The 17,113-nt window shown below is 39.0% G+C and overlaps 2 protein-coding genes across 2 annotated transcripts; one reads left to right on the top strand and one right to left on the bottom strand.

The window, feature by feature from the left end:
• The first annotated feature begins 2,526 nt into the window (after positions 1-2,526).
• LOC306835862 (lymphocyte antigen 6S-like) lies at positions 2,527-3,961 on the top strand. Its single transcript, XM_079362639.1, has 3 exons — positions 2,527-2,784; positions 3,398-3,505; positions 3,621-3,961. The coding sequence occupies exons 1-3, from the start codon at positions 2,739-2,741 to the stop codon at positions 3,773-3,775; spliced, it is 309 nt and encodes a 102-aa protein (XP_079218765.1). The 5' UTR covers positions 2,527-2,738; the 3' UTR covers positions 3,776-3,961.
• Positions 3,962-8,509: 4,548 nt separating this feature from the next.
• LOC306837028 (myogenesis-regulating glycosidase-like) lies at positions 8,510-17,015 on the bottom strand. Its single transcript, XM_079364464.1, has 7 exons — positions 16,879-17,015; positions 14,937-15,359; positions 13,532-14,063; positions 12,340-13,144; positions 12,120-12,238; positions 11,004-11,338; positions 8,510-8,730 (listed from the first exon to the last, which is right to left on the bottom strand). The coding sequence occupies exons 2-7, from the start codon at positions 15,212-15,214 to the stop codon at positions 8,628-8,630; spliced, it is 2,172 nt and encodes a 723-aa protein (XP_079220590.1). The 5' UTR covers positions 15,215-15,359; positions 16,879-17,015; the 3' UTR covers positions 8,510-8,627.
• Positions 17,016-17,113: the final 98 nt, after the last annotated feature.

The following is a 17,113-nucleotide window of genomic DNA, read 5'->3' as shown; positions in this document are numbered from 1 at the left end:
TCTGTGTCCTCACTGAGCTGGGGGGGGGTTATACACGCAGCAGACACACAGGAGAGAGAGAGACAGAGGTTGAGACCTTTGTTATGTCCTCCTCGTATTTTTCTTGAAGTTTCGTTTCATTAAAACCAAAGGTTAAAACTGCAGGTCTCTTTTTTAGAACAGCATTTAAATGACTCGGAGCAAAGATGTAACGTAGTTTTAAGAGGCAGCGTCAATCAAGTTATCATTTGTTGCAGCAGGAAAGGCAGAGGATGATCAGGCAAAGAGGAGAACTTTTTATTTTGAACTTGATTTTTTAGAAAGAGGATTTGGTGGAGTGTTCCTTCATTTTGAGACATTGTCACCATTTAGTGTCAATGTGTTTATGTGTTTGGTGACCAAAACTGTAACAAGCTAAGAGAATGAGAAACAGTGAATGAGCCTATAGATGCAACAGATAAATACAATAAAGATGTAAATGTAGCCTGGGCTGAAAAATGAAAGGACATGAATCAGAATATTTGAAGTTCATGTTCAAGGCTGAACAGCATTTTATAATATTATTTGGATGTTTGGATGGATAAGTAAAACTGTGACTACATGGCATTACAATTGTAATAATCATGACTCAGTATACTGAGGCTTTTCATTTTAAAAATTTAACAGAGGATGAGACAGGAGAGAGAGATGAAGAGGTTAAAGGGGCAGAGACAGGAGGAGATGAGAAAGAGCAGGAGAAGGAACCAGTGACATGAATGTGGAGTCAGGTCCAGGAAGCCCATTATCAGCCCAGGACCCAGTTACATACAAAGACCAGGACCCAGTTACACACAAAGACCAGAGTCTCTCTATATCACTCAGTCAATCATCATATCCTATACCAAACACTTAATATACAGTTAGAGATCACCTTAGTTGTCATTTATTGTGAGGCAGCAACACCACAGACAGAAATACTTCAGTTATAGTTTTATATATATTATGATTGCAGCAACACACTCATACAAAGACACACTAAACAGTGTTGCATAAAATAAATGTCTTTCGAATGTTGACCTCGATATTTCAAAAATCAAGGCCGCTTGTTTATTTGGGTTTTTTAATCTCTCTCTCTCTCTCTCTCGCTCTCTCTCTCTCTCTCTCTCTCTCTCTCTCTCTCTCTCTCTCTCTCTTCTTTTTCCTCTTCAAGCTGCAACTCTGCATAGTGTGTAAATAAAAGTTTGTTTATGTCACAAGCATTTGATATAATGCATATTTTTACAAAAAATCTGAAGAGCCACTTGGGAGCCGAAAGAGCTGGCTCTCTAAAAAGAGCCGAAATTCCCATCACTAAGTCATAGACTTCGGTAAAGTTAGAAAGATATTCACAGATTCGGGATCCCCGGTGTTTCTGTCGAAAGTGTCTGTGATTGTTCCGCTTCGGATTTGTTATAACAGTGTGCAACAAAGAACACAGTTATGTAATTAAGCTATTACAGAGCCGTAACAGAAGGGAAAATTCCTTTATGACTTAATTCTCCCATTAAGAGCAGCTTAACCAGAAATTATTATAAAGTATTTGAAATTGTTTGGAAACATATTAGACGGTGTTTAAAATGACTACAGAAACAAATGCTTGGTTGGTTTGAGACCGATTGCGGGTGCCATATTAGTCAGTTCCTTGTCATACTACTGAAATAGTACTTAGTATTTACAATAAAAGACGGTTGCTATTCAGACGTAGATATCTTTATGACGATGAAGAAGGTAGTCTTTCTTTTAACATTTTTCTGGTTGTTTTTGTTTTGTTTGTTTTTTTGCCACATTTCAAGCATCACACTATCTAGGAGTAAAAGGTCAATTGTGTCATATCCAAGGGATTTTGTCTAAGTTGTGTTTCTTTCTTTCAAGATAGGACTTTCATGGGTTCTTGTGAGTGAGTTATTGACTTCCTTTTCATGTCAGATTCCCTCTTCTGCCCTCCTTGTCCTCTCCAACCCCACTGTGTCAGTGTGTTGGTCACAACTGCAGTTCACCTAAATCACACTGGCGGTCTCCCCTTGTCTTGATTACCTTGTGTGTATTTAGTCTGTGTGCTTTCTACTGTTTGTGCAGGTTTGTCTTATTGCAATTGTGATTAGCATTCTAGCCTTCTTCCCTAGTGATAGTTTTTCCTTTGTGTATGGTTTTGGACTGTTTTTGGATCTGGTTTTGTCTGACGATCTTGTACTTCCACTTATTCTTTTGTTGGAACTCTTGTGAGTAGATTTGGTTCAACATTAAAAACCTTAAAGGAGTTGAGCATTTTTGTCTATTGTTTTGTGCTTATTTGACAAATGGTTAACAAAATAAATCAGTGAGTGAGGGCACCAAATGTCCATTTGAGTTGAACTTCTCTGTTTCGTTTACTCATGACCTGAGTTTGTGTCGTTGTCTTTGGTAACAGTGTATTTTTAGAACACACTGAAGGATCTGAAAGTGCTTTCATGAACATGTTTACACTACAAATAAGTGTAAATGCTTACATAGGCTACATGTGAACATGAATTCCATAATCTTTGTTTATTGTTTTCATTTTCCCCTAAAAAAAGGCATTAGCTGCCAGTGGGATAATGAGATCACTTTAGAGCTGGTGTTATTCAGGTCACTTGGGACAAGGCTTTGTGAGGAAATGCAAATGTTCTAAAGGAAGTCTGAGGAGGAGAAGAGAAAGACAGAAGAGCCACACATCTTTTCTCACTCATCTGATCAACAACAATCTGCTTTTCTCTCTGTTCACCATGAAGCTGTATGGAGCTTTGATCCTGTTTGTGACTCTCTCTACAGGTAAGAACAGCTTTAGAGTTAGCTATTAGTGTACCAAGCAAACACGGAGTAAACAAAATAAATGGATTTGTTTCTAAATGTGATGTCAGAAACTTCAAGAAAAAGTTAGCCCTTTGCAAGAATGTGCCTAGCCTGCTTAGGTTTAACAGAGTTTATATGTGAACTGTTACTTGTTCTGGCCATGTGTATTCTGACTATGGAACAGTGTAAATTAGTAAATGAGTAGGTTAACAAATAACTCTCTTTATGACAAGAAAACTGTCATTTTCTTTGCTCATTTTGTCAATTCTCTACTTGGCTTGTACATTGAGGCATACATGCTCCAAAAATAAACCACTGGGTCAAACATCGAACACAAAAACACAGCATGATAACGCTATAGGATTAAATACATCTGACTGAACAAAAAAAACATGTCCAAGCCCCTTTTCTAAACTTTAATTACATTTTACTTGTCAGGATTGAAGTTAGTTTATGGGTTCTCTTTTCTCTCGTATCAAAAATGTTTTTGTAGGTGTTCATTTCTGCTAACACGCAAAACATTCTGTTTTCAAATGCAAAAGCACCGTTTGGTATATTGCATGACTTAACTGTGTTCTGTGTCTCTGTTTAGCATGTGGATTGAGATGCTTCACATGTACTGCCGCAAACCCTAGATCCTGCATAGACACAAAAGCTTGTCCAGTCCTCTTCGACCGATGTTTCTCTCTCAAAATCGATGGTAAGTTCTTTCATGTTCAGGCTTGTAAAGCTAATAAGAATTCAAAGTCAGACAGCAGGTACAATGTTTTGCTGTATTAAATTCTTCGTGGCTGATTGGTGTTTGTGTTTTGAAGGCTATGACGTGATCACTAAGGGCTGCCAAAGCAGCCTGACATGTATCGGGGCCATGTCGTGCTGTGAAGGAGACTTGTGTAACAGCGCAGTGCCAACTGGTTCCAGTGTCCTCCTGCTGCTGGTGTCTTCAGCCATCATCACTCTCTTTCTCTAAGACTCTGGGATCTTCTGTCAATGTCGCATTCTCTGTGTCTTCACCAATTTGTACCACTGGAGATGAATAAAAACCTCAAATATTATGCTGCACTGGAAACTATATAGTAACCTATACATAATCTCATAATCTTGTGTTTTTGCTCACGGTTTTAATAAATCAAGCTGCTTAAACAATGAATATCAAGCATGTGTCACTTGCCTTGTTTTTCAATCTTGATTTGATTTGGGGTTTTATTGGGATATGTGTAAGAAGAGTGAACATTACAGGACCTCCAAAAAGGTTTTAACAATGCATCTGTTCATAAGAAGTGTTTGTAGCCACTTTCATACCACTCTTTCATTTATTAACTACTATCTTGAAGCATTGAGTCACATAACTCATGCTCCTTTTTTCAACCCAGAAATGAACATGTTTGGAGAAGAGGTTGATTGACTTTCATTACACTTCTTTTTTTTTTTTTTTTAAGATTTATTTTGGGCCTTTTCATGCCTTTATTATAGAGGGAGGAAAGTGGATAGAGTCAGAAATCAGGGAGAGAGAGTGAGGAGAGACATGCGGGAGATGGGCCACAGGCCGGACGCGAACCTGGGCCGCCCACGCGAGGACTATAGCCTCTATACATGGGATCGCACGCACTGCTGCTGTGCCACCGGCGATCCCACGTTCATTACACTTCTTAACAGGTTCCAAACCATCTGATCCCCTATGCAACAAAACTACTCACCCCTGCTGGCCCCTGCCACCTGCCCCTACAGCAGGTTAATGTTTTGTGTTAACTCAGCCTTTGAAACAGACATTCTATATTTTATGCATGATGGTATATTGTCAACATTATCATGGCACAAAATATCTGCCTCGAGACTCAATGTTTTGGAATCAGTTCCTTTTTTTTACATGTCACATTGTGTTGATGACAAATAGTTTCAGAAACTTGACACCTCATTTAGTCCAGAACAGCCGTAAATCTCAGAATGTGTGTATCCTTAATAATAATAAAAGAAACCATATTTATCAGACACATGAAATAAGATAATGTGATGAATGGACTTGTTTTGAAGAAACTGCAGGAATGTTGGTCAGAGTGTCATTAAAGGTTTTCATGGAACAGCAGGGCCTGTGAGGACGGAAGCACAGCTGTGTTATTAAGTATATCTGGTAAAGCCAATTACTTCTATTACTTAAATTAATATTTTGTTTAAAACTTAAGTAGTGGACAAAGAGTTGTAAAGTCTCACATTAAAATCTAGTAGGCTCCTGTTTTGTCTGCAACAATTGAATTCCTTGTTTAGTTCAGCGTGCACGTAAATTCTTAAGATAAAAGCAGATATACAATTTGCGTCGATGCAAATTTGCATCAATGCAAATTGTGCACTGGCAATCATTTAGAAACAACATCTGTAAGAGAAGAAACAGCAACAGCCCAAATATGTCTGCTGTTTTACTTTGCTAAGGTTTCACTTATATCCATATCATTTGTACATAATCTCCTCTGTGGTCTTGTTTCAAGCCTCTTTCTGTGGCAGACAGAAACAAATTATCATTCAACTTTAGTAAAACCAAATTCATGTTATTCGGCAAATGCAATAACAATACACAAGTAGAGATACAAGTAGATAGGGTGGATATTGAATGAGTATATGAAACACGTTTCTTGTGGTAATAATTGATGATAAAATAAACTAGAAGTTTATTAAACATGTACAAAGCAAACTGTCAAGAAGCAATTCAGTTCTGAGCAAAGCAAAACATATTCTGGACCATAAATCACTCCACATTCTCTTTTGTTCACTGATTTTCACCATATTTACACTACTGTGCAGAGGTTTTGGGCAACACTTACAAATGTACAATACAATTATCTATACTGCATAAAAGAGATAAAAGAATAATTCAAAATAACGGTTATAGAGATTGCACAAATTCACTATTCGATAAACTTCACTGGCCTGGTTCAATTTTTAACAGCACAAATCATATACACAGCATTAAACAATCTACTTCCTGAATATGTAAAAAAAAATGTTTTTTTTTACAAAGGTTCAAAGTTTATTCTTGATCTTTAACGCAATAATTGAAAGAGGGTCAAAGCCCATGTGTTATTGTTCACTCACTGTTGTAGCAGATACACAATTAGCTGTCATGATAGAAGTTTCAAGCTTCCCAAATTGTCATATTAAATATGCACAATCATCAACAGTGAAGAAGTCATCTGCAGTAATCGTTTAATCATCAGGCTCTCTGTAGACTGAACAGAGAATTAAAGATGTCATTGATAAAAACGGCTGAAGTTGAAAGTAAAGTGAAGTTGGTTGAAATCATTCAACAGACTCACTTCAGTGCATATTTCTATGCCGTAAACATTTACTTTGGTTGAACAAAGACTGACTACAGGGGATGCAATTTCTGAGAAGAAAGTGTAAACTAAACGAAGGAACAAATGAGTTAAGTTAAAGATAAACAGTCAAAGGGCGCCGGATGGCTTATAGTGGATTTGTTATGTACCTCGCTATAGTCTTTAATGCAGCGGCCACGGGTTTGATTCCAACCACATCCCTTTTGTCACAGAATTTGCTCGTTGCATTCAGTTTGCTTGAGGTGTGTGTGTGTGTGTGTGTGTGTGTGTGTGTAGGTGTGTGTGTGTGTGTGTGTGTGTGTGTGTGTGTGTGTGTGTGTGTGTGTGTGTGTATGCGTGTGTGTGTGTGTGTGTGTGTTTATTTAATTTCTTTGGATTTTTGTGCTGAGGGCTTGGTGTCTTTTGTTTTCCCCTCCCCCTTTCCACTCTGTCCTCGTCTGTCTTCTTACCTGCATTGGATCTGAAATCAACTTACCTGCCCGCAATAAACTTTACCTACCACGACCCTGAACAAACACTCTAGTCCCTGATGGATCGTGGTGCCATTCATGGACCTTCTTCTGCCAGTTCCACCTCCACCTCCCCCTGTCAGCAAGCCACCTCCTGCTCACTGCCTCAGCCCCAAGTTTTGAATAAATGTATTTTTGACAGCTTATCTGTTGGTCTGCATTTGAGTTTTGCCACAGTCATGACACCTTTTGTTGCATGTCATCCCCCACCCTCTCCATCCAACATTTTCAATCTCTCTTCAGCTGTCCTACCTAATGAAGGAGAAAAGGCCCAAAAAAAGGAACTTTAAAAGAAAAGGTAAACATTCAAGAACACAAAGAAACCATCAATGAGGAATTCTAACTTTCGCTACCTCTTATAAGAACTTTTCACCAAATCATAGATAAAAATATTTTAAAAAAAATTAGAAATAAAGAAAAATAACTCCTGGGATGCCCCAACCCACGAGGGTATTCAAAGGTGCTGTTACTGCAGACTATCGGGGAGAGCACCATGATATGTAAGCAGTACAGGCCAACCTGTGACCAGTCATTAATCATTGTCAACATTGTGCGGGGTTATGATATTACATATTTCTAGTTGTTATATTAGATGTACTGTATATCTCAAATCAACGATCCATCAACATACATGTTTTTGTGTGTTTGTTGTTCTAAAGTGTTCAATGTTAAACACCATTTAAGGGTCAATATTGCCTTCAGTGTTCATTCCTTCAAGCGTGTGAAACCGTGTTATAACGGGGAAGAGGAGAGGAACAGGTTTGGCTGAGACTGTGTTAACTTTCCCAAATCAAATAAAGAGCAGGGCCAAATATTTAAAAGAAAAAGGAGTTCAAAGACTCACAAGGTTTCTTTCTTGTACTTTATCACTAAATGGCTGTTATTGATTTACTTAAGTTTTTATCAGCATTGATATTCTACTGTATTTTTTAATGAAAATGTTATAATCTGATTAATGGCTTTAAGTATTTATATTTATATATCTATATCATATTTTATATTTTTTAAAAATACAAATTTTTTCAATGTTTCCGGTGCATTTTGTAATTTTGTACGCTTTAGTAATTTGTAATCTTTCATTAATATATATATATATGGTTTTAAAAAGATGGTTTAAAAAAAATAATAGTAAAAGTTATGGGATTTTTGGAATACAACAAATCATATGAATTTCTGTTTGATGGTGAAGTAACAGTCTACTAAAGGAAGCTTGTCCTATTTTATTTCTTGTATACCTAAAGAGATGTATCTATGTGGCTGTCTCATGGATTGTTTACTTATTTCCCTCAATTGGGAGGGGGCTTGGTGATGAAAGGGAGCTGTCATATTTATAAGAAAAAACTGTTGACGTTGAAGTATAAAAGGCAAACTTTGCAGCACTTGACAAGTTTTCCGCTATTACTGTTGATCACAAGTCAGTTTTTGTCTCCGTTCATGATGCAGTTTTATGGAGCTCTGGTCCTGTTTGGGACTCTGTCCATAGGTAAGATTTTTGTTTGAGTCTTTTTCATATTAAAAGAAAAACATGTTTAATAAAATTCCTTATAAAGTTCCTTAAAATTTAATAATCAAAATTCAATGACAACTGTAAAACAATAATATTAAGATTTGGATAAAGTTTGACAACTATCTTTGTTTCTTTATAGCATGTGGACTGAAGTGCCACATCTGCCAACCAGGTAATCCAGTCTGCCCTGCAGTGGCTTGTCCTCCTGGAACTGACCGCTGTTTCACCAACAATGTGTTCGGTACATTTTTCTTCCAATTTAGAAGTTGAAATAGTTACCTAAAGCATTTGAAATCATATTGCCTGGTGGCTTTCAGTGCTATTTAAACGGTTGTGTTTATTTATTGTTTTGTAGGTGTTGTTACAAAGGGCTGCATCTTCAAAGATGGCTGTATAACTCCCATTACGTGCTGTGAGGGGGACGAGTGTAATAGTGCCACACCCTCTGGTTCTGGCATCCTGCCACCAGTTTCCGAATTGTTACCCTTTGGTTCCCTTTTTGGTTGTGGCGTGGCTCCAAATGGTTCCCTTGTCCTCATCCTGCTGACAGTCACAGCCATCATCACCTTTATTTTCTGAGGCTCTGGAACATTAAAAGGATCAAAAATACTTTACTTCTACACTTTCCTGTTTTCTGTCTCAGTTTGTACAATACAGGGGAAAAATAAAACTTTCAAAGTTGCAAACTACTACCGTGTTTGGAGAGATTTACTCTGAAATAGTCTGTATTCCACACTACCCTTAACAGAGAATAACAGCCTTTTTATTCATTTAGCAGCTTTCTAGAGAAGAAAAGAAATAAGAATTACAAAATATCACGTGAAACAGTAACAGTTTTGAGTAAAGGAAGTTTCTTTAAGATCCAAAATGCTGACCTGACTCTTTAACTGTATCTGGGATTTTTTTGTTTGCTGTTGTCTTCTAAAAATATTGGATGTGTAGCATACACTTACAATAGTAACGTTTTTTTATCCATCTAAAACTTTTCAAAAGAGACTTATCTTTCCCCCCTTAAAGACCGGAGATGAAAAGCCCTGAATTAATCCAAACAATGTCGTTTTTTTTGCAACTGGAAAACACATGTGTAACATAAATCAATGAACTGGAGACCATGAATAACTTGATTTGAGCTTGACATCATGGGGGAAAGGCAGCTGTGACATTACCATGAATTCTGCAGCAAACTTTACAAAAGTCCACCATATCTATTTGTGATGTGCACCCAGAGACACAGACACTGGCAAAACAAATTAAAGTTCCCCTTGTAAGGCTGAACACTTGAATGTTCACAGGGCTTTATTTGCCAGTAAACACTGAGCAGAGATCTAAAGATAATTGACTTCAGCGCCATCTTGTGGTACCATCAAGAATACAAGAAAGCAACACTGACAACAAATGAACAAGGATTATTTCATTGTTTCACCAAACAAAAACATTAGTACAATGTTATAGATGCTGTAATCCCATATCAACTTTGTGTTTTAAATTATGCATTTCAAACAATGTCCGATTCTACCTTTTATAGTACGAATTATTTTCAGGCAAAGCATTTGGACGACTTGAAATGTGCTTTACTCTAATGCCAGCAATCACTATGCAACAGCATACAGACATATATTCAAATGGCAGATGGCACATCTGAGAATAAAACCACTCATGAACTTTTAAACAGTAGTACTTTCATTGAAAAGGTGCAAAGCATCAGGCTTATCACTGTGAGTGTATACATCATGTGTGCAGAGGATAGAGGTACTGTTCAGCTTCTCTGTGCTAATTCAGCGTATAAGGCAAATAAAGTCACAAGGCAGGAATGGATGGCCCTTTGAAACATGTTATTTTGGAGAACAGAACCTGTTATACAAGGCAAACCAGCAGCATAAGTATAATAATTACATATCTTGACATGGATCAATAAATATCCAGCATAACACATGTAGTCTTTTATCTCTACCTGAGCTGTGAATTTAACTTGTGCAGATTTTTAAAAGCATACAGCAGTAGATAGATTTTGGCACTAAAAATTAGAGGATGGCATCACAAATTGAGGAATGTAAAAAAAGGCAGTTGAAGCATGAAAAGTATTTTAAAACAGCATTACATGAATCAGCTGTACATTCAATATCACCCACATATCGAAACAAATAAAAATAAACGAATAAATAGAAAACTCAATTAAAAACACATGAGTTGTAAATTATTCTGTGTGCAAAGCAATTCAAATGCACCTTAACTTAAACATAGTTAGAAAGGAACTTAAAGTCTTCCACAACACAACAGTTGCCATCTTTATATAAGGTTACACATGCTCTCTGAGTGCATACTTATTGCTGATTCATTGCTCAACTCTATCATGGAACAATTACGTTGTCTAATTACACACCCCTGAAAATAAAATGACAGAAAACAGAATAAAATAACATGCACCCTATAACCAATGCTTTTCTAGCTGTGGGAAGACATATGTCACTAAGATGTTTACCCAGTGGAAGACTGTGGTGATGATACAATCTGATCAGTTTACTATTGGCTGTGGAAGGCACATGAGGATGAGGATGGAACAAGAGAATCAGACGTGAAAACAGGTTTTCCCTCTGATTCTTTGGACGGACAGTTAAAAATCAGCAGGCACAAGTTCACATCAAGGTCAACACGTCAGAGAAGACAAGAGGTTAATGTTCAAAATCGCATTCTGCTAAGGCAGCAGATCCCTAGTGGTTATTTCCCTTGAAAAAAAAGGCAAACATTTCTCTCTTTTTCTTGGCATGTGTGCTCATAAAAATGTGCATGTTGGTACAATATGGGTGTGGGTATGTAAAATTCAGAGTCTCTAATTATCATTTGTCTTGCTGAACCCACGTAAAGTAAGCTATCTCATCCAGGTCCACAGGGTAGTCATCGAGGTACATGGGACCTTTATCGTAGTGTTCCCCCTTGTAGCTTTTCCATCGTCCTGCAGGAAGGTAGATATCCCTCTCCTGCTTCCCTGGCTCTAACACCGGAGCCACCATCAGGTCGTTTCCAATCAAGAACTGGGAGTCAATCTTGTAGGCTGCCTCGTCTTCATTGGCAATCCACCAGAGGGGTCTTATGATTGGGTCTCCTGTGTTAAGAACCTCACTCGCCAGTTCCAGCACCCTTGGGGCCACGAGAGTCTCATGGAGCTCTGTGAACTTCTGTGCAATCTCTACCACCTGCAGATTTAAGCACAGAGATTCAAATTAGGATTGAATGAATTGGAATGTAGAACTTTTTCATCCAGTAGATGTCGCCCTTGAGCACCACAATTAAACCAAAACAAACTGCTGTTTGGAGACACCTCCACTATTCTGAAGCCTCCCCTCTCCTCCAGCTGTACACCTCAAGACCCTCTCTACTCGTGTTTGCATTACAACGCACCATATTTAAGCACCTTTTCCAGAGCTGCAATGACCTGTGGCCTGCAATGTTGTTTTAGCAGGCTAATGTTTGCACACTTTAGTAAACTCATAGCTTCATATTGCACATAAATTGACATGGAATGACCATGATCTAAAAACACTTGCGTGACATCCAATAGTATGTGTGTTATTTGTCCTTGACTAAAACAGCTTCATACTCATGTTTTCACTCGCTGTAGACGAGAGAATCAGAGAGACATTTACAGAAGATATTCTTGATTTCTGCTGTATGTGTAAAATATTTCCTTGAACTTTCTGTCCATAGCAATGTCATTATGCCACGACCAGCTACAAAACAATAACAATGATGACCAGTCCAAAAATCCCTGACGTAGTAAATTTAACATTTGAATGTCATTTAATGAAACATTCTACTACATTTATACCTTTTATAGGACACACAAAAATAACTGCTGACAACTAAGGTTAGCATACATGTTACCTCAGAGCTTCTTAGTCCGGGTTTTTGCAGTTGGTCAGAGGACACAGCGTGGAGGTGTTTTAGAAAATAAAGTCAAGCTGTGGAATTGCTCACCTCCTTGTCATAGGCCCATGGTGGTATAGAAAACTGCATGGCAGGCATGAAAGCAGACAGCTCCAACCATCGTATGTACAGCTCTCTGTCTGGGAGACCGTTTTTGCCATCCAAAACACCTGAAATAAAACACAGTTGTCAGACCTTAGACTAAAAAGCATAGCCAATGTCAACATCTTTCTTTGATAGGGCTTATTTTGATGCCTACTTAGTACCATACCTGTGGTGCGGTTTAGGTATGCATTCCCTCCAATCATATCAGGTAGGACAAATTGGTAGCCTAGAATGCTGATAGTGAGAACTGTGGGGATGATAGACTTAAGGCCCAGCTCATATCCCCACACAGAGTCCCGATCAATGATCCGGCTGAAGCAGGAGATGTCCTGACTCTGGTAGCCCACCCTCAGCTCTGCTCGCTCACTGAATGGGATGGCCATCTCAGTGTAGCGGCGCGTGAAGATGGAGGGGTCAGACAGTGGTACCAGGGTGCTGAACTGGCGAGGGAGGTAGCTGGTCTCTCCCGCATCAAACTTGAAGGACGTCACACCATAGCGACTTTTGAGCATACGAAGATGTGAGGAATACCACTCACAGGCTTCTGGATTGGTAAAATCCAAGATGCCTCCAATGCCATTCCACCAGCGAACCAGCGCAGGAAGCTCACCGCTCGGCTCCCTCACAAACAGTCCTTTCTCCACAGCAACGCCAAAATTAATGGAGTCATAGTTTATAAAAGGATGTGTCCAGAGTGACACTTGAAAGCCGTCCTCTCTGAGCTTTTCAAACATACCGCTGGCATTCGGGAACTTCTGCGGGTCAAAGTCAAACTCTCCATAATCGGCAGTGTAGCGATCGTCCAGCTCCAGGTGAGAACATGTGAAGCCATGCTGCGTGATGTCAGAAGCAAAGCGCAGCAGTTTCTCTTGAGTCACAGCTGTTTTGTAGAGAGCCCAAGTAGACCAAAGGGGTTGTTTAAACACTTCAGGAGACGGGACCTTGATGGGCTTTGGGAAATACCGACGCACCTGAACATAACACATACATAAAGTATAAAGCACAGACTTTCTTTTTGGTTCAAACCAGAATATACTTTACATAAAAGATCTTGGAGGGTACTGGTAGGTACATTTTGTAGCATTTTGAGTTGTTTTCCTTGGTTATAGTTTTCATGATAAGGTAAGCTAACAAGCAACTTATCAATTGACTCAAAAAAGTTGACCCAAAACTACAAAACAATTACACTGAAATTATATAAAGCTTGCCATTTCAAATACGAACCATTAACTTGCAAGCACATTTTGAAAACATTACTGTAAACAGATAAAATTGATTTACCTTAATGAAGCTTTACTGTGGACTATAAAAGTTAGTGACAAAATATCATATGGTTAATTTTTTCATCATCAACTCACCATGTATTTGTGAATAGAGGTCACATCGGAGCCTATACACACTCTATAGCTGAGCTCAGGAAAGGCCGGTTGACCCTCTGGCGGTCTGAAGGGAGAGTCCTGGTATCTTGCATGGAACCTAAGAGTCCTGTTCTTCTCTGACCAGCCCAAATGAAACGGTACAGTGTCGTTAATCTTAATGGCTGTAGCATTAGAAGACAGCCAATAGCGTTCCAGGATTCCCCCAAATGCCTTCCGATTTGAGTAGACATCGCTGGTGATGAAGGGCTGTGGTTCCTCTTCACCCTGGATCCTGATAGGCCAATATTGTGTGGCTGTCTCCGCCCCTCCATACCAATGAGAGTCATTATAGGCCATGGCGTGCTCCACAGAGGTCTTGCTTTGCAGCTCCTCCCAGCGAACGCGGTAACACATCACTGTGTCCTTTAGTCGAACTGTCTGGATAAAGAAGTTGATTTTGCCTGAATCTGACTGAGTGCAGCTCAGAATATTTCCCTCCTTTGAGCAGGAGTCCAGATCCAGGGTGCCAGATCTTAAGTGGAGAATTAACAGAGGCAAAACAAATATCAATGAACTTGTTACACACAACACTTTCTTATACTAATTGAGCTTTTATTATTAGCAAGAACTTGAAGAAATAATTTAATATAATAGGAAAACTTCAACAGATAATAAATACAATCATAGTACTGAAGATTTTGAATATGTATAATTATTTGCATACAAGTAATAAAGTGAGACATTTCCATAGCTAATCTGAATGTGAGTGTTGCTAATGTAGGACAGCACTGGTTTCCCTGAGGGTATAATCATGTGTTAAACATCCCACATGGTAGGCAGGCAGCTTTTACAAGACAAGAATTTGGCACAGGAATGTACTATGTTAAATCTGCGGTTATCTTAAACATATTACATATGGCTTCCTTATAAGAAGAAATGATTCAATTAATCTGCAAATATTTTAAGGTCAATCGATCATATCAGCCAAATACAAATATCCCGTTCTGATGACGGTAAGTGGAGGGAGGCTAAAGAGCCCTGAAAAAACGTAGTTCCTTACACAGTCACCCCTGTAACACTTAGAGGTTTGCTGAACTGAAAAGTTAAACATAAAATGTATTATTATCAGTAGTCGTAGTCGAATATTTCTATCTAATCTATATATTTCCCAACAGTTTTTTTGGCTTAATGCAGTGAGTTAGAGTTACTGAACTGAACTTTGTGAAAATGCTCTGTGAGTCATACCTTTTTTCATACATACATACATACATACATACATACATACATACATATACATATACATATATATATATATATATATACACACACACATATATATATATTAATCTAGACACTAAGTAAGATGAATCAAAACTAAAACAACAGCTTAATTAAGTGAACCCACCTGAAGGCCATACTGAAGAGGACAGCCCCTGCTGGGTTGCGAATGATAAACCCGTCCTTATTGAGGTCCAACAGTTCGTTTTTTAACAGATGTGCCTTACGGAGGGAAACCGAGTAGTAGCACCAGGCAACCACAGCAGCCATCACCAACAAACAGCCCAGCATGCCAGCTATCACCAGAGGGCGGCCTTCGTTTGCCAATTTCTTCTTCAAGGGAGAACCACCAGCTTCCCCCGAGGAATGCTGCTCCCCAGGAGCCACCGGGACAATCTGATACATGCTGAAGACTAGATGGTGAGGTATGCGGGGCACAGCTGTAGGGAACTTACGGTAGCCAAAGGCAGTGTTGATGAAACTGTCGAGATATTCTTAAGACAGTTGGCGAAAGAACGCCGGATGTCTACCTGCTAATAATTGTCCCAACCTGCAAAACACACAGAGGACAGAGATCAACATTCAGTCAAAGCATGGCATAAGGTGTAAAACAACACATCAAAAAGTGTCAGGATAAAAGAAATAAGGGGCCACAAATCTCATCACGTCATTCACTTCAACCATCTGTAAGGATGGGAAAGAAAATCATAAAGAGTTTAATTATAAGGTATACAACAAAATCATCAATGGCATGTATACAAGTTAATCTCACATTATTAAAATGGGACATTAATGTTTTTGAAATACTCACACCAATCATCACATTTTCCCCAGATATTATCATTTTACTGCTGGTCTCGAAGAACGGTGGTTATAAATAGCTCTGGAGGTTTGTGCAGTGCTGGCATGATTAAGGAAAAATGCCCTTCTTTTTCCTGCTATTCTCTATAGGAGTGTGAATCGCACAAAACACAAATAATAGCATACCTTTAAACTTTCTACAATAAATGAATTAATACATGTTACTGTATTGTGTGTACTTCATTTTAAGTCCATCATAGTTTTGTAAAGCAGAGAGCAGGGAGAGCAGGCACTTTGGTGATTGGCAGGAATCCAGGCTCAATCACATAGGCAAACATGGGAACAGCATAAATGACAGCATAAAAAAAGACTATGATCAATGAAAGTACAGACACCATGTCAGCACGGTTCAACTGTATTTATCTCCCAGTTTAAAGCACCTGAGATGTTAATACCAGAGTTGTGGCCCTCAAATCCCCGTTCTGCAGCAAACATACAGTTTTGAGATAAAGCCCGCAGGCCAAATCATCCACAAGCAGAGCACTGTTTAACCTAACAACAGGTATCATTATATCCCAGCCCAAGGTTCTTCTTCTGTTCTGATGACGGAAAGTGGATAAGCAGAAGTGGGGTAGAGAGCTCTGTAAATGCATGCCCTGCAAAAATGTGGTTCCTTCTACAGACAGACTGCTTTGTGACTGTCCTCTCTTACACAATCACCACATCCACAAGATTTGTGAGCAGCTATACAAAACTGCACCATCTTTATATCACGATATATTTTGATCATTCCTGTACATACATGCATGTGCACGGATATTTTTAAGTGGCTTTGTTTTGCATGTGCTGTCATCGACAGTGAGCCTATAAACACAGACTCATTTCTATGTGTTTCCATAACTTATATCTATAAACGCTCAAACCCACTCTTTGACTTTGCAGGAATGATCACAGTGGACACAAAAATGGCCTCCAGATGCATGATCACCAATATGACTTATGGCCAACTGATTAAACATTTCCAATGTGTCAGCGCCTGATCGATAACCAACAAACAGCACTCGTCGACAATGCTGTGTCGGGACATTTCAGTGACACTGTAACCGGCTGTACCAGTTGTCACGAACTACAGTAGTAGGCTACGTTTCAACAACGTCATGTTCACATTTGAAAACAATTGGCTGTCTATGGAAACACCAAACATAAGTTCGAAAATACATTGAAACTGTCAATAAGGGCGTTGTAAACACAAAACAGTGTTATCTTACCTCCGCATCCACTCTCTGAGGTGATCTCTGTGTGTTGTTGTGAGCGCAGTACTCCACTGCGCAGCCGCAGAAAGGTGTAAAGTTCCATGAACCCGCCCAGCGACGACCGAGCAGAAGCCGATAGGGCAATACAGCTGTCACTGACAGGCTACATCGGTTGGCTTCTGGGAAATGTAGTTTCAGAAGAAATCAGCTCGCCTACCTAACGTTCGATAGGTCTGTGTTTTTGTCATCT

The sequence above is a fragment of the Symphodus melops genome, assembly GCF_947650265.1.
Source record: "Symphodus melops genome assembly, chromosome: 1".
NCBI classification, from domain to species: domain Eukaryota; kingdom Metazoa; phylum Chordata; class Actinopteri; order Labriformes; family Labridae; genus Symphodus; species Symphodus melops.
Note: the sequence above shows the minus strand (reverse complement) of the source record. Positions and strands in the feature narration are given on the sequence as shown.